Source organism: Raphanus sativus, chromosome 3, assembly GCF_000801105.2.
Source record: "Raphanus sativus cultivar WK10039 chromosome 3, ASM80110v3, whole genome shotgun sequence".
Classification (NCBI taxonomy): domain Eukaryota; kingdom Viridiplantae; phylum Streptophyta; class Magnoliopsida; order Brassicales; family Brassicaceae; genus Raphanus; species Raphanus sativus.
Window position 1 is genome coordinate 15,093,544 of NC_079513.1, and position 17,615 is coordinate 15,111,158.

Sequence of the window (17,615 nt, forward strand, 5' to 3'; positions counted from 1 at the left end):
TTCCTCGAAATTTCCTCGAAATCTTCTAATCTAATTTTCGCGAAACGTTTGGCGGCTAGGGTTGCCGCGGTTAATGAAAAAATATTCCGAGGAAAGCAGGTTCCTCGAAAATTTCCTCACAATATTTGTGAGGAAATTCGAGGAAACAGGGTTTGGGGTTTGAAAACATCGATTTTTTTCCTCTATGTCATTTCTATATAAATGTAATTCACACTAATGAGGTTTCTTTGTATAGATGATCATAAACAATGAAATAACACAATTACAAAAATAATTGTAAGTATTCCTTTAACGTTTATTAAAATGTATAAGTGTTTCTCTTATGTTGTGTGGTTTCCGTTCAATCCGCAAAACATTATTTTCGGTTTAAAACCCTAAAGTTTGACTTCATAATCTGCCTAAGACACTTAATGAAGGTTATATTACGTGTTATTCAATCCGCAAAACGTTGTTTTCGGTTTAAAACCCCTTATTCCTCGAAATTCCCTCGGAATATTGTGAGGAAATCGAGGAGGAAACAGGGTTTGAAAGCAGGTTCCTCGAAATTTCTCACAATATGTGAGGAAATTTCGAGGAAACAGGGTTTGGGGTTTTGAAAACATCGATTTTTTTCCTCTAATGTCATTTCTTATACAAATGTAATTCATACTAATGAGGTTTCTTTGTATAGATGATCATAAACAATGAAATAACACAATTACAAAAATAATTGTAAGTATTCCTTTAACGTTTATTAAAATGTATAAGTGTTTCTCTTATGTTGTGTGGTTTCCGTTCAATCCGCAAAACATTATTTTCGGTTTTAAAACCCTAAAGTTTGACTTCATAATCTGCCTAAGACAGGCCCTGTTCGTTTCGTGAACTGGATGAGAATTCCAGACGCGGTATCTGTACGCAGTAATTAGATGCAGCAATCAGATGTCGTTCGTTCGTGATCTCTGTAAATTTTAGATCATGCATCTGGAAACTGTATCTAGATGCAGTTTTGTTCGTTTTGTATTCTGTATTTTTGAATCTGATTAAGTTTTATGTCAAATGACCAAAAACTCCTTATCTTTTCTTTTGGTCTAAACATATATATAACTATATCTAAAAGTGAAACTAACTTGTAGAAAAAAATATATTTAACTACAAATAAAATCGAGATAAATAAAAATGAACATTAAATTCAATTTTTCATTTAAAAAAAATAAATTAAATTTTCATATATTAACCTGTAAAAAGTTTTGTTTAACTGCATATAAAATAGACATAAATAAAAATAAATATCAAATTCAATTTTTCATGATTTATAACATTATAAAGTAACAATAATAAACACTAAAGTCTATTTCATGTTTTACAACAATGATAATATCAAACTCAAATGACTTTTACACAAAATATTTAACTAAGTCTCGGAAAATTTGATTCTCGGATTTTGGCAGGAAAAACTCGATTTTCGGGTTTTGGCCGGAAAATCCGATTTTTCGGTTTTGGCGGGAAAACTCGGTTTTCCAGTTTTGGCGGGAAAACTCAATTTTTTGGTTTTGGCGGGAAAACTCGGTTTTCGGGTTTTGGCCGGAAACTCGTGTTTTCGGGTTTTGGTTGGAAAACTCGATTTTTGGATTTTGGCCGAAAAACTCGATTTTCCGGTTTTGGCCGAAAAACTTGATTTTCCGATTTTTGTGGGAAAAATTGATTTCGGTTTTGGCCGGGAAAATTTCGTTTTTTTCGGATTTTGGCGGGAAAACTCGCTTTTCCAGTTTTGGCGGGAAAACTCAATTTTTTTGGTTTTGGCGGGAAAACTCGGTTTTGGGTTTTGGCTGGAAACTCGTTTTCGGGTTTTGGCGGGAAAATTCGATTTTCGGATTTTTGGCCGAAAAACTCGATTTTCCGGTTTTTGGCCGAAAAACTCGATTTTCCGATTTTTGTGGGAAAAATTTGATTTTCGGTTTTTGGCGGGAAAATTCGTTTTTCGGATTTTGGCGGAAAACTCGGTTTTTCGGTTTTTGGCCGAAAACTCGGTTTTCCGATTTTGACGAAAAAACTCGATTTTCCGATTTGGGTGGAAAAAATCGATTTTTCGATTTTGGCGAAAAAACTCGATTTTCCGGTTTTGGCCGAAAACTCGGTTTTCCGGTTTTGGTCGAAAAACTCGGTTTTTCGGGTTTTGGCGGGAAAACTCGTTTTCCGGTTTTGGCCGGAAAATTCATTTTTTCCTATTTTGGCGGAAAAACTCGGTTTTCGGTTTTGGTTGGGGGGGAAAACTCGGTTTTTGGTTTTTCAGTTTTAGGGGAAAATTCGGTTATCTGAGAGAGAGAGAGAGATTTGCTTTTGACGGGGAGAAAAAAATTAGGTTTTAGAAATCAGGTAAAACTTTATAATTCATAGGATAAAATAAGGGTATTATTGACTTTTAACACTTTTGGATGAGTTTTACTGTTTCTGGAAACGTTTGAAAACTGCATCCAGAAATCCTGAAAAATCTGGATGAGTTATGAAAATACATCTGGATGCTGCGTCCAACTTAACCTCCTATTTCGCATCAAACGAACATCAGTCCACGTTTGTATCTGGATGCCGCGTCCAGATCACAAAACGAACATGACCACACTTAATGAAGGTTATATACCGTGTTATTCAATCCGCAAAACGTTGTTTCGGTTTAAAACCCCCTTATTCCTCGAAATTCCCTCGGAAATATTGTGAGGAAATTTCAAGGAAACAGGGTTTGAAAGCAGGTTCCTCGAAATTTCCTCACATATTGTGAGGAAATTTCGAGGAAACGGGGTTTGAGGGTTTTGAAAACATCGATTTTTTTTCCTCTATGTCATCTCTTATACAAATGTAATTCATACTAATGAGGTTTCTTTGTATAGATGATCATAAACAATGAAATAACACAATTACAAAAATAATTGTAAGTATTCCCTTTAACGTTTATTAAAATGTATAAGTGTTTCTCTTATGTTGTGTGGTTTCCGTTCAATCCGCAAAACATTATTTTCGGTTTAAAACCCTAAAGTTTGACTTCATAATCTGCCTAAGACACTTAATGAAGGTTATATACGTGTTATTCAATCCGCAAACGTTATTTTCGGTTTAAAACCCCTTATTCCTCGAAATTCCTTCGGAATATTGTGAGGAAATTTCGAGGAAACATGGTTTGAAAGCAGGTTCCTCGAAATTTCCTCACAATATTGTGAGGAAATTTCGAGGAAACATGGTTTGGGGTTTTGAAAACATCGATTTTTTCCTCTATGTCATTTCTTATACAAATGTAATTCATACTAATGAGGTTTCTTTGTATAGATGATCATAAACAATGAAATAACACAATTACAAAAATAATTTTAAGTATTACCTTTAACGTTTATTAAAATGTATAAGTGTTTCTCTTATGTTGTGTGGTTTCCGTTCAATCCGCAAAACATTATTTTCGGTTTAAAACCCTAAAGTTTGACTTCATAATCTGCCTAAGACACTTAATGAAGTTTATATACGTGTTATTCAATCCGCAAAACGTTGTTTTCGGTTTAAAACCCCTTATTCCTCGAAATTCCCTCGGAATATTGCGAGGGTATTTCGAGAAAATACCGAGAAAATACCGAGGGTATTTCGACGAACAAGGGGTTTTAAATAAAACCCCTCAACCGTGAAAGGACATTCCGAGGAAACCCTATTGTCCCTCGGTATTCCCTCGAAAAATACCGAGAAAATGTGTCTTCCTCGTAATTTTCTCGAAATGTTTCGAGTAAATGTGTTTTCCTCGCAATTTCCTCGAAATTTTTCGAGGAAATACCGAAGAAACCACATTTCTTGGTTTCCTCGGTATTTCCTCGATTTTTCGTCAGAAAATTCTGAGGAACTCATTTTTCCTCGGTATGTCCCTCAGAATACCGATGTTTTCTTGTAGTGGGTGTTCATGTAACCAAGAATCTAAGGATACTATGGAAACACTGCATATGAGAAGTGGGTTTCAATTGGCTAAAAGCACTCCAATGAGAGTATCTACCATTGGAGTTATACTTTGGAACTTGGTGTACTTTAGAGCCTAATAAAACAACTTCTTTTGTTTTATTAGGCTCTAATCTAATAAATACATTAGTAGAAAGTACTAACCTTGCTTACGAACAAAGATACAAAGAAATTATATTCTGAAATATGGTCAGAAAAAAAGTGTTGTCAGAAACCCTTACGAAATTATTGAAGGAAAAGTTATACAAAAAGCAATGTGAAGCAAATAAAAACCTTACGAAATAAATCACAAATAACAAAACCGTATTGTTCTTACCATCTTCTCGGTAAAGCTAAACATTGAGTTATAATCAATTTAATTTATGCGGTTTGCATGGGTTAACTACACTGGAGGGAGAAGGGATAAGTCAACAATCACAAATTTAAGAAAGCGTGTCGGTTCTTGCATATTTATTTGGAACTGTGTGCCGTCTTTGGGGTTTACCCGCTGTGTGAAGAGCAAAACAACTCGACTTCTCTCGTTGCCAGAGAGGTTGTAGCCGCAAAAAAGAAAAAAAATGGCGAACTCTTTTTTTTGTAACACCTGGATTGCATTAATAAAAGAGAACAGACCTCGGGCCCAATGGTCAGCCCATCAAGAGTTCATTACAACGAAAGAAGAAGACCGTAAAGAAAGTTTCGCGAGTCGGTCGGCTTCCACATTGGAAGATCGAGAGACGTGTTCGAAGGTGATCTCGACAAACACAGAGGCGATCTGCTGGATACTTTTGACAATACCGTAGATTTCCTTAGCCTGTGCATCGTTGTTGATAGCTCGAATGAACGTTTTGTTGTCAGAAAGCATCCGAAGCTTTGGAAGCTCGAGGCTTGCTGCAGAGACGATTCCAGCGCGGAGTGCCAGTGCTTCCGCTACCAGAGGAGAGGCGACGAGTTCTTGGGATGACGATCCTTGCCGTAGGGGTTCTTCAGATTCATTATAGATGATCCACGCCAAACCTGCTCGATTCATCTGATTTGCATGTTGGTACTAGCTCCCCCACCAATCCCGATCTGTTTGCTCCTGATGACATAGGTAGTCCTCTCAGTACACTTTCCTTATGTGGTTGAACATTGATCCATTCCCTTGCTAATCTTATGGCTTTTGTTGCAACTTCTGTAGGTGTGAGGATTCTCTTTTCAAAGATGTGTGTATTGCGTGCTGACCAGAGGGCCCAGCACACCCACGGGAGGATAGCTGTCGTTACACCTGAAGGCGGGAGACAGATGGTGTTTCGAAAGGCCACCACCGCTTTTTTGAAATCACAATCCGTAGCTAGGTGAACTACTCGGTGAAGAGGTAACAGCTTCCATACATCTATTGCAAAAGGGCACTGAAAGAATATATGCATAGCTAACTCCTTCTGTTTGCATTTAACACAGAGAGCTTCGTTTTGTATCCCTCGTTGACTCAATGCCTCTCCCAGAGGAAGAGCATTTTGTATTATTGACCATAAGAAGATTCTCATTTTAGGTGAGCATTTGCTATTCCACACGTCTTTTATCCAATCAAAAGTAACAGGGCTTACTTCTTGTGCTGTGCATTGGCTCATTGAAGCGGTGTAATAACCTGATTTTGTTGTGTATTTTCCAGATTGGAAAGGTTGCCAAGCAAAGATGTCTTCTGTATCAGGGTCTCCTGGTTGGATCAGTTGGATTTCCTTTGTCATGTGAGGTAGTAGTTGCTCCACTTTACGCTTATTCCATTTCATGTCTGACGTTAGGAGGTCAGAGACTGTTAGGTCCAGTACAGGTTCATGTATAGGGCCATGGGGTCTGATGTCTTTATCTAGTGCAATCCAGGAGTCTTTCCAGACCTTAGTTGAGAGTCCATTCCCAATCACCTTGCTTACATTTCCTCTTAGTAGCTCACGGCCATGTAGGATACTTCGCCAACCATGAGAACAAACCTTAGGCACTGAAACCTCCATAAAGGGTTTGTTATGGCAATACTTTCCTAATAGTACTCGAGCTAGTAAGCATTCAGGGTTAGTTAATATCGGCCACGCCTGCTTAGCTAGGAGGGCCTGGTTGAAAAGCTGGATATCCCTCAAACCCAATCCTCCTCCTGCTTTAGGCTTAGTCATTCTATCCCACGACACCCAACACATCTTTTAATTCCATTTGGTGTATCCCACCAGAATCTAGTCAGTACTGATTGGATTTGCTTACACAAACTTGCAGGTAGCTCAAAACAGGACATTGCGTATGTGGGGATAGCAGTTAGGACTGCCTTCAGCATGGTTAACTTTCCTGCTTTGGATAGGTGTCTAGTGGACCAGCTCGCTGCAGCTTGTCTGATGCGGTCAACAATGGTTGTGAAGAGATCCTTCTTACGCCTTCCGAAATGTTCAGGTAATCCCAAATATTTACCAGAGCCTCCTTCTATCTCTATTCCTAGAGTTTCTTTGACTGATTTCTTTATCTCTTCTGGTGTTTTTGAGGAAAAAGTAATAGATGATTTGTCACTGTTGATCTTCTGTCCCGAAGCCATTTCATACTCTTTGAGAATGCTTATCAGCGTGCTACAGCAGGTCGTGGACGTTTGACAGAAGAACATTGTATCATCTGCAAAAAGCAGATGATTAACTCGTGGGCTCCCTCTCGCCACCCTGATTCCTTGCAAGGTACCTTCTTTCTCTGCCTTTTGACATAGGCCTGATAATACTTGGCCACATAGGATAAATAGGTAAGGGGAGAGTGGATCTCCTTGCCTTATTCCACGTTGAGGAACCACTGATCCATGTACAGAATCGTTGATTAAGTAGGAGTAGGAGACCGTAGATAGGCATTGCATAATTAGATTTGTCCATGTTGCGTGAAAGCCTAGTTGTTGTAGAACTTTTTCAACAAATCTCCACTCAACTCTATCGTAAGCTTTAGACATGTCAGTCTTGACTGCCATTGTACATCTTTTCTGTGCTTGTGATGTCTTTAGAAATTGTAGAACCTCATGTGTAATCCATATGTTATCCTCTATAGCCCTGCCTGGGATGAACGCTGATTGGTTCTCTGAGATCATCATGTGTAGAATTGGTTTCAGTCTTAGCGCCAGTAGCTTAGAAATGATCTTGAAAAAGACATTACATATAACTATAGGACGATAGTCTGTCATCTTCTTTGCCCCCACAATTTTAGGAATTAGTCTCACGTGTGTTACGTTTTGTGAGGGCCGGAGTACACCTGTAGAGAAGAAGAGTTGGACTTCCTTGATGACAGCCGGGCCTATCACATCCCAGTTGGCTTGGAAGAAGCTTGCGGAGAAGCCATCCGGTCCAGGGACCTTATCTGGATGAATGGCAAAGGTAGCTTCTTTGATTTCCTCCTGAGAAGGGATTTTTATCAGCTCATCATTCATCTGTTGGGAGACGCATGGTTTGATAGCTTCTTCTACAATGTGCAGGTCATTGGTTTGAGATGCAGTGAAGATTTTATCATAATATTTGCAAATTACAGCCGCAATCTGATCTTCCTCAAACCAAGGTACACCATCATCATTCTCTATCACTGTCATGCGATTTCTTGACTTTCTTGTCTTTGTCGTTGCGTGGAAGTAGCTTGTATTTGAATCACCTAGGGCCAGCCATAGTTGTCTACTTCTCTGTCGCCAATATTCTTCTTCTTTTTTGTATGCCGTCAATAGACTCATGTTAAGCTTGTGTATCAGGTCATCATCGGAGACTGAACTTGACATGGCATCATCTAGTTGCAACCGAAGCTCCTCCACTGTCTTCCTGCTGTTCTCATGGAATTTTCTGCTCCAATGACATATAGCTTTTCGACATTGCTCTAGTCTTTCATCAACTGTAAGGTGTGTCGTTTCTTCCTAGACCTTTCGGATTAGTTGCTTGACTTCCACATTTTCATTCAGCCTTCGGTCATACCTGAAGATTTTCATGCCTTTCTTTCTCCTTGTGTCCAGGAATTTTAGGAGTGGTCGGTGATCCGACGCTTCATACTTCAGGTACTGACTTCTACATGACGGGAAGATGTTCATCCACTCGCTGTTACTGATGGCCCTGTCTAGACGACACTGCACTATGTGAGTGTTCCTTTTTCCTCTCCAGGAAAGGAAATTCCCATAGTGCTTAATATCGAAAAGGTCATTCTCCGATAAGAAAGTTCGGAAGGCACAAAAGGTACCCTCTGCTCTCTCAGGTCCTCCTTTCTTCTCCCCATTATCTGTTAATTCATTAAAGTCTCCTGTTAAGAACCAGGGATATCCTGATGCAGGTTGTAAAGAGGATAGAGCATTCCACACTGCTAGTCACTTAGCTTGGTCCGGTTCTCCATACACAAACGTGATATGAAAGGTCATTTCTTTCTGTGTAATAATCGTATCGATGAAGTTCTTATTGCTCTCTCTAACTGTTAGTTGGATGTCGTTCTTCCATATTAGGAATAGCCCGCCACCTCCAGGTGCATTCGGGGGAACTTCATGGAAGTTATCTAGAGGGAGCCACTGAAGAGTCTTCTTGATCATATCTAGGTTGTTCTTCGTCTCCATGAGAAAGAAGATGTCAGGAGAATTCTTTTTGTGGATCTCCCTCAGTCGCTGGACTGTTGCGGGGTTCCCCAACCCGCATCAGTTCCAGCTCAGCACAGCTAAGGAGCCCTGGGTGGAGGAGCCCGAAAATCCGACCACCCCTTCGTCATTGCCGGGATGAGTTTGATAGGAGGGTTTGGTGGAGTCTTCGAAGTTCCAGCTCCCGTTTGGAGGCTCCCTTGTTTCTTTGATTTCTTGGCGTGCATATCACTACCATCTCGAGTATAACAGGGTGAGTTGTGAATTTGTGATAACTTTCGTTTCTTGAGACTCACTCCATATAGGATGTTAGGACTGTTCCTCGGTGACTTATTCCTTGTTGAGTTTCGAGATTGTCTTCTTACTTTGTTTTGAACCTCCTGCAGAGTTTCATTCTCCTCCACAATGGGAGCTTGATCTCGATCCTCTTGTGATATTAGTATAGGCTCGTCACTGTTGTTTATAGGACTAATGATAATAGATTTGATCTTTGCAGATGCTGCATGATTCCTGTTTGGCGCTAGAGTCCCTCTGGTCGGTGATACCTCAATGTAGTAGGGGTCGAGATCCTCATCTTCATCTACTTTATCATTCAAAAGAGGGCTTCTTGAGAGCGCTGGAGTAGGATAGTGTGCTTCTTGATCATTAGCTTCCTGGAGTGGAGGGGGAGTATTAGGATTACTTTCTAAAGATCTCGGTCCCATGATCGATACTTGCTGATTCCTTGCTGTTGCAATTAAGCGTGCTGTTGTTTCCTCCATCAGTCTGTTTGCATCACTAACCAAGACACGTTGCTTCCTAGCCGCTGCCTCTACTGGGTCAGGACAATTAAGGTATTGACGTGTAACCTCTTGTAGTTCCTCCATCATAGCTTCCATATTTGGTACTTGTCCTACTTGCATTGGATTTGCTTGAAAGTTCATAGAAGGATCGACTGGTGTTGCTGGTTCAGTGAGACCTGGCGTGGTAACTAGCTGGTTTGCTGTCTCTTTAGTTACGAGGTCCCTCCTGTTTTGCTGTTCGTTTAGTTCATCATTATTTTGTATTGCAGCTAACCTGAGTTTCTTTGCATGATTAGTAGGATCCTCTGGAGCAGGAACCAGTTTAGGTCGCCACACCTCCTGGGTTCTTTGAGGGAAGAGATCTTTTCCCCTCTGTGGTACTTTTACAGGCATCAGTCTGCGTTGAGTATACTGCGGAGATACATTATGAGGCTCCTCTTGTACTGAGTTGGCTCTCCAGTTCTGACTGTCACAGTCTCTGCCCTTTGTGGCGTTAACTGGTGGGGGAACACGTGTCTGTTTAGTGCTGACTCTCTCTCCGAAAGGCCTACCATGTCTATCGACTCTGGCCTTGAACTTCTGTAGTTGGTAATTATCTTCTTCCTTCTCCAAGATAGCTTTGTTGTCATCTTTAAGCTCATTTGCTCTTGTAGAGTTGGGAAGGCGTTCATTTGGAGAGGATCTGGAGTTATGTGGGCTACTTTGCTCATGTTCTGTTTTTGTAGGACAGTGCCTTCGAGCGTGTAGGAGGGATGCGCAGAGAGAACAATGAAGCTCCAACTTCTCATACTCTAAGGTGATGAGACTTTCCTCCCCTGAATCAAACTCCACAATTGCTTCTTTGATTAGGGGTTTCAGACCATCGATGTGAACTCGTACTCTTGTTGTTGTTCTAGTCAGTTCATGGTTCTCAAAGGTCCCCAGATCCTGGCCTATACGAACCACCATATCATCATGCCAGAAGTGGAGAGGCAGTCCTTTGATTCGGACCCAGAACGGGATCGAGGAAGGGAAGGAGTTAGAGATAACTGGCTCCCAGCGTTGCAATATGACCATCCAGTACGCAAAATGGTAAGGTCTATTATCAAGTACTCTTCTGAGATCTTCTTCTAGTTCGAAGCGGAACTGGAAGCAGTTATTCCCTAGATCTGACCCCGTTACTCTTCCTCTCAGGTTCCATTTGCGTGGGAGAGCAGGGATGAGAGCCCACATCTTTTGTTCCTGGGGGTTGGTAAGTCTGCCAATGAGCGTCAAAGCATTATCTTTTATGAGGACTGAGTTATCGACATTTGGAGCTTTGATTCTTCTTATGGTTGGTGCTCGTTCACTTCTCATTTGTTGTTTCCCTTTTTCAGCTTCAGTAAATCTTGTTGCCATTCTGTTTGTATCGAAGGTCTCGGAGACGCACGACTCGTTACTGGAGGAGTTTTAGTCGACTCCGAGTACAAGTTGTGTGAGGAGACAACAATAGCTGTAAAGGGTTTGCGTGGAGAAGACGATTGTTGCGTTGAGAGTAGGTCCGTGATGATTGCGCTTCGAGATCTTGAGGAAACTACGGTTAGATTGTGTGTTTTGAGTCCTGAAGATCGAGATCTGGAAGCTTGATTGCAGTAAGATGGATGAGGAAATGCTTGGAGGATGCCTCTTTAGGTAAACTAATAGAGCTTCCAAGAAGGTGAAGGAGAGAGACCAATGGTTAGTTTCCTTTCTAGGCAAGAAAGTGAGTAGTTGCTTTCTCGCTATTAACCGCTGGTCTCCTGGCTGCTTCGTTCCTCGGTTACTGTGTCTGGGAGAGTTCTGTTCTCACCGAGACGTGCTATTTAAAAAAAATGGCGGACCCAAACTTTGAATTAAAATAATTTAAAGAAAAATCAGTAAAGTACAACATAACGTGGAATCGAACCGGGTTTGGTGGGATAGACGAGGATAGTATTAACGAATGACCAACTAGATGTTTATTCAAAACAACAAACAGTTAAATATTAAATTTAACCTCTGTCAGTTGACCCTATTGCTCAACGTGGGTCCGCTTCTGGTTTACTCTGTGTGTATTCTGAGTGAACGTCGAGCTATGATGACGACAACAACTACTATGATTGATATGCTTCAGAACTTCCTCTTCTCTGTTCCATCTCGGGTATGCCACAAGCGTCTCGAGAACTGATGTTACCATTAGGGTGTTCCAACATAATTAACTTACAACTGTTAGCAAAGTTTTTGAGATTTCTTGCTCAAGTTATTTTTTTTGTTTGGACGTTAGTTAGTGTTTACGGTTTCTAGTGTGTTGTGTTTTTTGTTGTTTAATCATGCAGCTTCTGCTAAAGCTTGAAGATTACTCATTGATTGAAACTGTCGGTTCAGGAAGAGAAGGGTATAACGCGTCTCACTGCATGTGTCTCTTCCCAGGTGAATCTGACTTTCTTTCTCTTATAAGAGTTTGTTTGTTGCAATTGCATAATTGAGTTAGACTGATGTCTTTGAAGCTCTGCTTTAGGTTGGATGTCCGCTGCTGTCTGCGTTTCTCCTTCTGTGATACAGGGGAAAGGAGGGTGTTCTCAATATATCTTGATAGACATGAGATTATTGAACATGTTTAGTTCTGATTTACCTCTTTTTTTTTCTGATGCCTGTGGATTAGGAGAAATGAAAATAATTTAAAGAAGAGTATTTATTATTGTAGTGGATTTGGTTTTGTTGGATCCATCCACACCCGTGAGAAGAATTCATGGTACAGTGTAAATAAATTTAAATGTCTAGGTGCTGGCTATCGAGAAAGTGTTCGAGCACAGGGTCAGGGTGACAATATACTTTTGATGCTTCTTGCTAAGCATCTAATTATCTAAAATCAATTGACAAGCCATGTTGATAATATGCATTAATTAATATGACACTGTAAAAATAATGATCAGCTGTAAAATGTTAAAACAATAGCTAGCAGTCTCACTCTTGGTATGTTTTTTCTTGCACTGAAATAGTGTTTACAAAATCGACGGTTACAGTGTTCCAAACATAATCGAGAAGCTTGTCTCTCATAAGCTCACTTTCTTGCTAATTATCTTTGATTATTACTAATTCTTGAGCTTTTCTTCAGTTACATGGTCCATCCAAACCGGGAGAAAAAGATGTACCAAGTGCGAACAAGCGGATAAGCCTTAAGCACTAACCAAACCAAAAAAACTTGAGCAGAAAGTTCATACTTTTTAACATCATTTCATGCATGGGTAGGTCTCTTTGCATGGAATATCTGAGTAAATCTTTATAAAAAAAAAAGAATATTCTGACTATCAAGGGCCTGTTACATCTGCAACACGTTGCAAACTGTTAAGTTTAGGAAATTAAATGTCAAAACTATATATATATATATATATATATATATATATATAAACATGGTGACATGTGGTATTTTTTCCCCCTATTGAGAAAAAAAGTATACTTTATTATATAAGATATATATATATATAACAAAAAAATAAAAAAGTATCTATAAAATTGTTTGTCTTCAGTCTTCCCTCTTATCTAACGGTGGATACAAAATTAAAGTATTTTAATATTTGAAAAATAAATCGTAACAATCAAAATTACTGCATTTTGTTTTCTTTTTCAAAATAGATCTACGCCGCCGTTTTTGATGGGGTCCACTTTATAACGTCCTTCTCCCACCTTTCCCCAACACTCGTCGCAAAGCTCTCTCTGCGATTCTCACACTTCTTGGACTGTCTCCAGAGAATAAGAACTTCGACTTCTCTAAAGGTTTCTTGACGAACAAGGTGACTTTCTCTTTCTCTTCTCTTTCTCTTTCTCGTTGTTCGTTGAGTTGTTCTTCGTTGATCCTTGCGTTATTCTTCGTTGATCGTTGCGTTGTACATTAGCACAAGAACGTTTTGATAATTAGGGTTTCTTGGATTTAAGGTGACTTTCTCTTTCCCTTCTCTTTCTGGTTCTTCGTTCATCGTTGCCTTGTTCTTCGTTGATTGTTACATTGTACTTTAGCACAAGAACGTTTTGATGATTAGCGTTTCTTAGATTTTCTAGAGATATTCTCTTTCTCTTTCTCTTTCTCGTGGTTGTTGATCGTTGCGTTGTTCTTGGTTGATCTTTGCATTGTTCTTCGTTGATTGTTGCGTTGTTCTTGGTTGATCGTTGTGTTGTTCTTCGTTGATCGTTGCGTTGATCTTGGTTGATCGTTGCGTTGTTCTTCGTTGATCGTTGCGTCGTACTTTTGCGCAAAAACGTTTTGATAGTTAGGTTATTTTTTATTCGGTTGACTTGTGGATTGTTTCGAGAAGGATAGTTGACTTGTGAAAGGTAATTTCAGATGAGTGAGGATGGTGATCGCATTTCTCAGTTCCGAACCACTTTCGAAAAGTATTATGTATTGAATGACTACAACGAGTGTAATCGCATCTTGGACAAGATACAGGTAGTCTTACTGTTACTTTTCACTTGAAATTATACTACGACGTAACGAGTCATTCTCTCTTTTCTGTTGTTTTTTGTTTAAAGGCACTTGTGCAACAAAGACGATATGAGTCTCATGTAAACATCCAAGGAGGAGATGAGCTTAATGCTGGAGCTAAGCTATCTGACTCAAACCTAGCAGCAAACATCCAAGGGGTAGAGGATGACTTCCAACAAACAATGAAGTGTCTTGTGAGTTTCATCAATTTCTATGAAAGAAGATCTTACGACGAGTGTGACAACGTCTTGAACCGTTTGAGGGTATTAGGTTTAACTTCACTAAGTTCTACTAAAATTAATGGCAATGGATCCTATAGCTTGGTTTCGTTTTGATGTGTGTAGGGACTTGTGGCCAACGTGTTGGGGGTAACCCATTTGTATATGGAGAGGAGCTAGAAGATATTCAAGATTTAGATTCTCTGAAGCACAAACCACACTTTCCTACGTTCAATGAGCATGGAGCTTTTGGCTTTGCTAATAACGATGTGATAATATTGCTGTTGATCATGATGAACAAGCTGCAGAAGAAGAAGAAGAAGAGAAGAAGAGGAAGTAGAAGAAGAGGAAGAAGAGGGAGAAGGAGAGAAGAAGAGGGAGAAGGAGAAGAAGAGGAGAAGGAGAAGAAGAAGAGGGAGAAGGAGAAGGAGAAGGAGAAGAGGGAGTTGTGTCTCATCGTGTATGGAAACCGACTCTTAAGGTAAGTTGATTGTAGTTTATAGTTTTGTTTGTATTTTTTTATATTAACATCATTTTTTTTTGTAGTTTTTGGAAAGGTTTGAAACTGCAGTTTCTTCGCAAGAATCATCTTTATCTTCATCTTCAGATTCGGACTGGGAGATGTGAATGACTCGGTCAAACCCGAAGTCTTATGTAAGACAATATACTTGATGCTCATCGTTGAACCTATAGAGTCAGTATATACTAGATGCTTATCGTTGTTTTTCAATATGCTAATATTTGCCATAAATAGATTGCTTCTTGCTAACAAGCCACGTTTGATAATATGCATTAATTAATATGACACTGTAAACTGGCACGTGATGTTCTCATATATGATATTTGTACCTTTGTGAAAATAATGATCAGCTGTAAAATATTTAAACAATATGACATGGTTAGCTGTAAAAATGATATTTTTACCTTTGTGAAAATAATGATCAGCTGTAAAATATTTAAACAATATGACATGGTTAGCTGTAAAATAATGATTACAAAATCGACGGTTATAGTGCTCCAAACATAATCAATGGAAAATCAATGACCACAGCAAAACACAAACTTAACAAACACGACAATACATGCAACTTAACAAACACCACAATACATGCGCACATTAAGATAGAGCAACTACTATGACCCTCTGCGCTTGTATGGGACTCAACCCTTAGTAAATACAAAAGCTTACATTAGTAGAAAGAAACCTTGCTTAGGAACAAATATACAAAAAATTCTACAACATATACAAAAAAATCACAAAATTTTATATGAAACTTTTAACCGTTTTAGTAATTTACACTCGTTTTGAAATTTTCAAAATACAACATATACTAAAAATCTAAATTTTTATTATATGATTAATGTAATTGTATAATTTATTTTAATAATAAATAATTAAACAAATGATAGAAAGTATACATATTATTAACAAATCTTTTAATCATATTAGTTAATTTTGTAGTTTTTATTTAAGGAAAGAATAGATAATAAATTTCAATTTGATAAATGAATGATCATGCTTGACAGACCTGTGTGCGGACGACCATCGACCTTCTCTTTGCTGGGAACTCTCCAAGCAAGTGATTTGAGGTACTTTAGTAACTCGACTGGAATGCTTGAAGCTACTAGAGAAAGTCATACTCTTTCATTTAGAGCTGAAACAGTTTTAGATGGTTTTTTTCCTATTTAATTCAACAATCGACTTTGTAAATGATTCAGTAGATCCGGGAACTTCTATTATTATGTTAGAAGGCTTGCCCCAAACGGATGTACTATATAATATAACATTTTTTAGCAATTTTATTTTGGACCACCAAATTCTCAATTGATTCTTAACCCGCACATAAATAAAATTAACATTTCAATTACGTGACAATTTAGCATGACACTTTTTTATTAGTACAGATTACAAGCTATAATTTTTAAAATATTTTTCTTTTAATATATAGGGGATATCCAATTTCTAAAAGACCGACCACATAAGAATATTAATGAAAATAATATAACTAGAATTATCGGAAATTCAACAAGTGAAACTAGTCCCTAAGGTGGTGGTGCTTCGTTAAATAGAGGGAGAAACAAGTCGCGAATAATTCCCTGTTTCATGTCTCTCAGTGTCTGGCTTGCTTCTTTAGCTTCTGTGTCAAAGAGAGACTTCCACATGTCCAGAATGTCAGGCTCCATTGCATCCCTTGCAAACCCATACGCCTCTGAAACACTTCTCACACACTCCAACGTCTCTACTAGCTTTTTCACCGCTTCTTCAAGGGGAGACGTAGCCTCTCGGCCACATGGTCCTCCTGCTTTGATTATGTAGACATTACAATTCAACATACAAAATTCAAAACCAATATTCTTGTCATTCTCCCACATCACTCCCCACTGGGCCGAATTGTTTCCATCAATCTGATATTCCCCATTCTTCGGTTTGATATATTTTGTGTAGACATAATGCATAACTAGAAGCAGCCTATCCATCACATGCCCTTCATTAATGATGCCCACTTTGGCATATCGCCATAACCTATAACAAAACCATAACATAGTACGAATGTCATCACACAAGGAGAACATGGATTGAGCCACGTATAAGGAGAGCTCAACTCCTAGTCGCACAATCTCCTCTTTCGCTTCCTCCGTTTCAAAATTCTTCCCTAGAATGTAAGGAGAAGATGTTATGGGCAGTGCCAGTATATCACTAGGCAAAGGTTTGCCAAAAATAGGCATAAACAAGTCTCTAAGAAACCTACTCTCCACCGCTTTGGATATAGTTTCACCATCGTCAAAAAGAGACTTCCACAAGGCAGAAATATTTGACTCTATAGTCTCCTTGGCAAACCAATCCACCTCTGAAACGCACCTCAATTTATCATCTAGCTTCTCCAGCACTTGTGGCTTGTATTTATCAATAGCCGATGATAGTTGACGATCATCAAAATAAGCAATGTTTCTTCTAAGAAAAAAATCAAATCGATTCAAGATTTTGACTCCATCAGCGAAATGCTTCCAAGTGTTCCTGATTAATTCCCATTGGACAGAGTTATCACAATCCTGATTCGTCGTCGTCGTAGTCGTTTTGGGTTTGATATATTTTGAGTAGACAAAATGCATAACACGAAGCAGCGTTTCCAAAACGTGATTCCGGTTCCTTGTTATACCTTTCCATAAAATATAGCAGAACCATGACATAGTAGGAATGTCATCACACAACAAGAGCATTGAATGAGCCACATGTACGGAGAGTTGAGCTCCTAGCCGCATAACCTCCGCTTTTATATCCTCTTTCCCAGAGAAAGTCCTACAAAACAACAAAACATTAAGCCAATATTCTATTCGACTTAGTTATACCGTGACAGCCAAGGGACTACACTGACCTAGTGTATGGGTAATATCTGAACGATCCGGCCAATGGACGGAGACGACGCAGCACAAGAGAGGTTTCTCTTGATTCCATCTCGGTCTTTGCCAAAAAAATCAAAAACATTACATGAAATCATAATTATACAATCAAAACGCGATTGCAAGATGATCAGAGCTAAAGGTAGATACACGCATCTGAAAGAGCATGTAAGTACCTGTGTGTATGCAGAGAGAGGGGGATAGGGTTGCTCGCTGCCTTCGGTTTTTGGTTCAACAAT

General features: G+C 39.1%; 1 protein-coding gene across 1 annotated transcript; it reads right to left on the minus strand.

The window, feature by feature from the left end:
* Positions 1-15,931: 15,931 nt before the first annotated feature.
* Positions 15,932-17,615, minus strand: LOC130509541 (uncharacterized). The gene is made up of 3 exons (XM_057005680.1): positions 17,553-17,615; positions 17,352-17,437; positions 15,932-17,275 (listed from the first exon to the last, which is right to left on the minus strand). The coding sequence occupies exons 2-3, from the start codon at positions 17,429-17,431 to the stop codon at positions 16,021-16,023; spliced, it is 1,335 nt and encodes a 444-aa protein (XP_056861660.1). The 5' UTR covers positions 17,432-17,437; positions 17,553-17,615; the 3' UTR covers positions 15,932-16,020.

Bases quoted from the DNA above. Each gene is read 5' to 3' on its own strand.
- LOC130509541 (XM_057005680.1), bottom strand. From the start codon at position 17,431: ATGGAATCAAGAGAAACCTCTCTTGTGCTGCGTCGTCTCCGTCCATTG. The intron at 17,276-17,351 runs GTCAGTGTAGTC...GTTGTTTTGTAG, and splicing joins AGATATTACCCATACACTAG to GACTTTCTCTGGGAAAGAGG.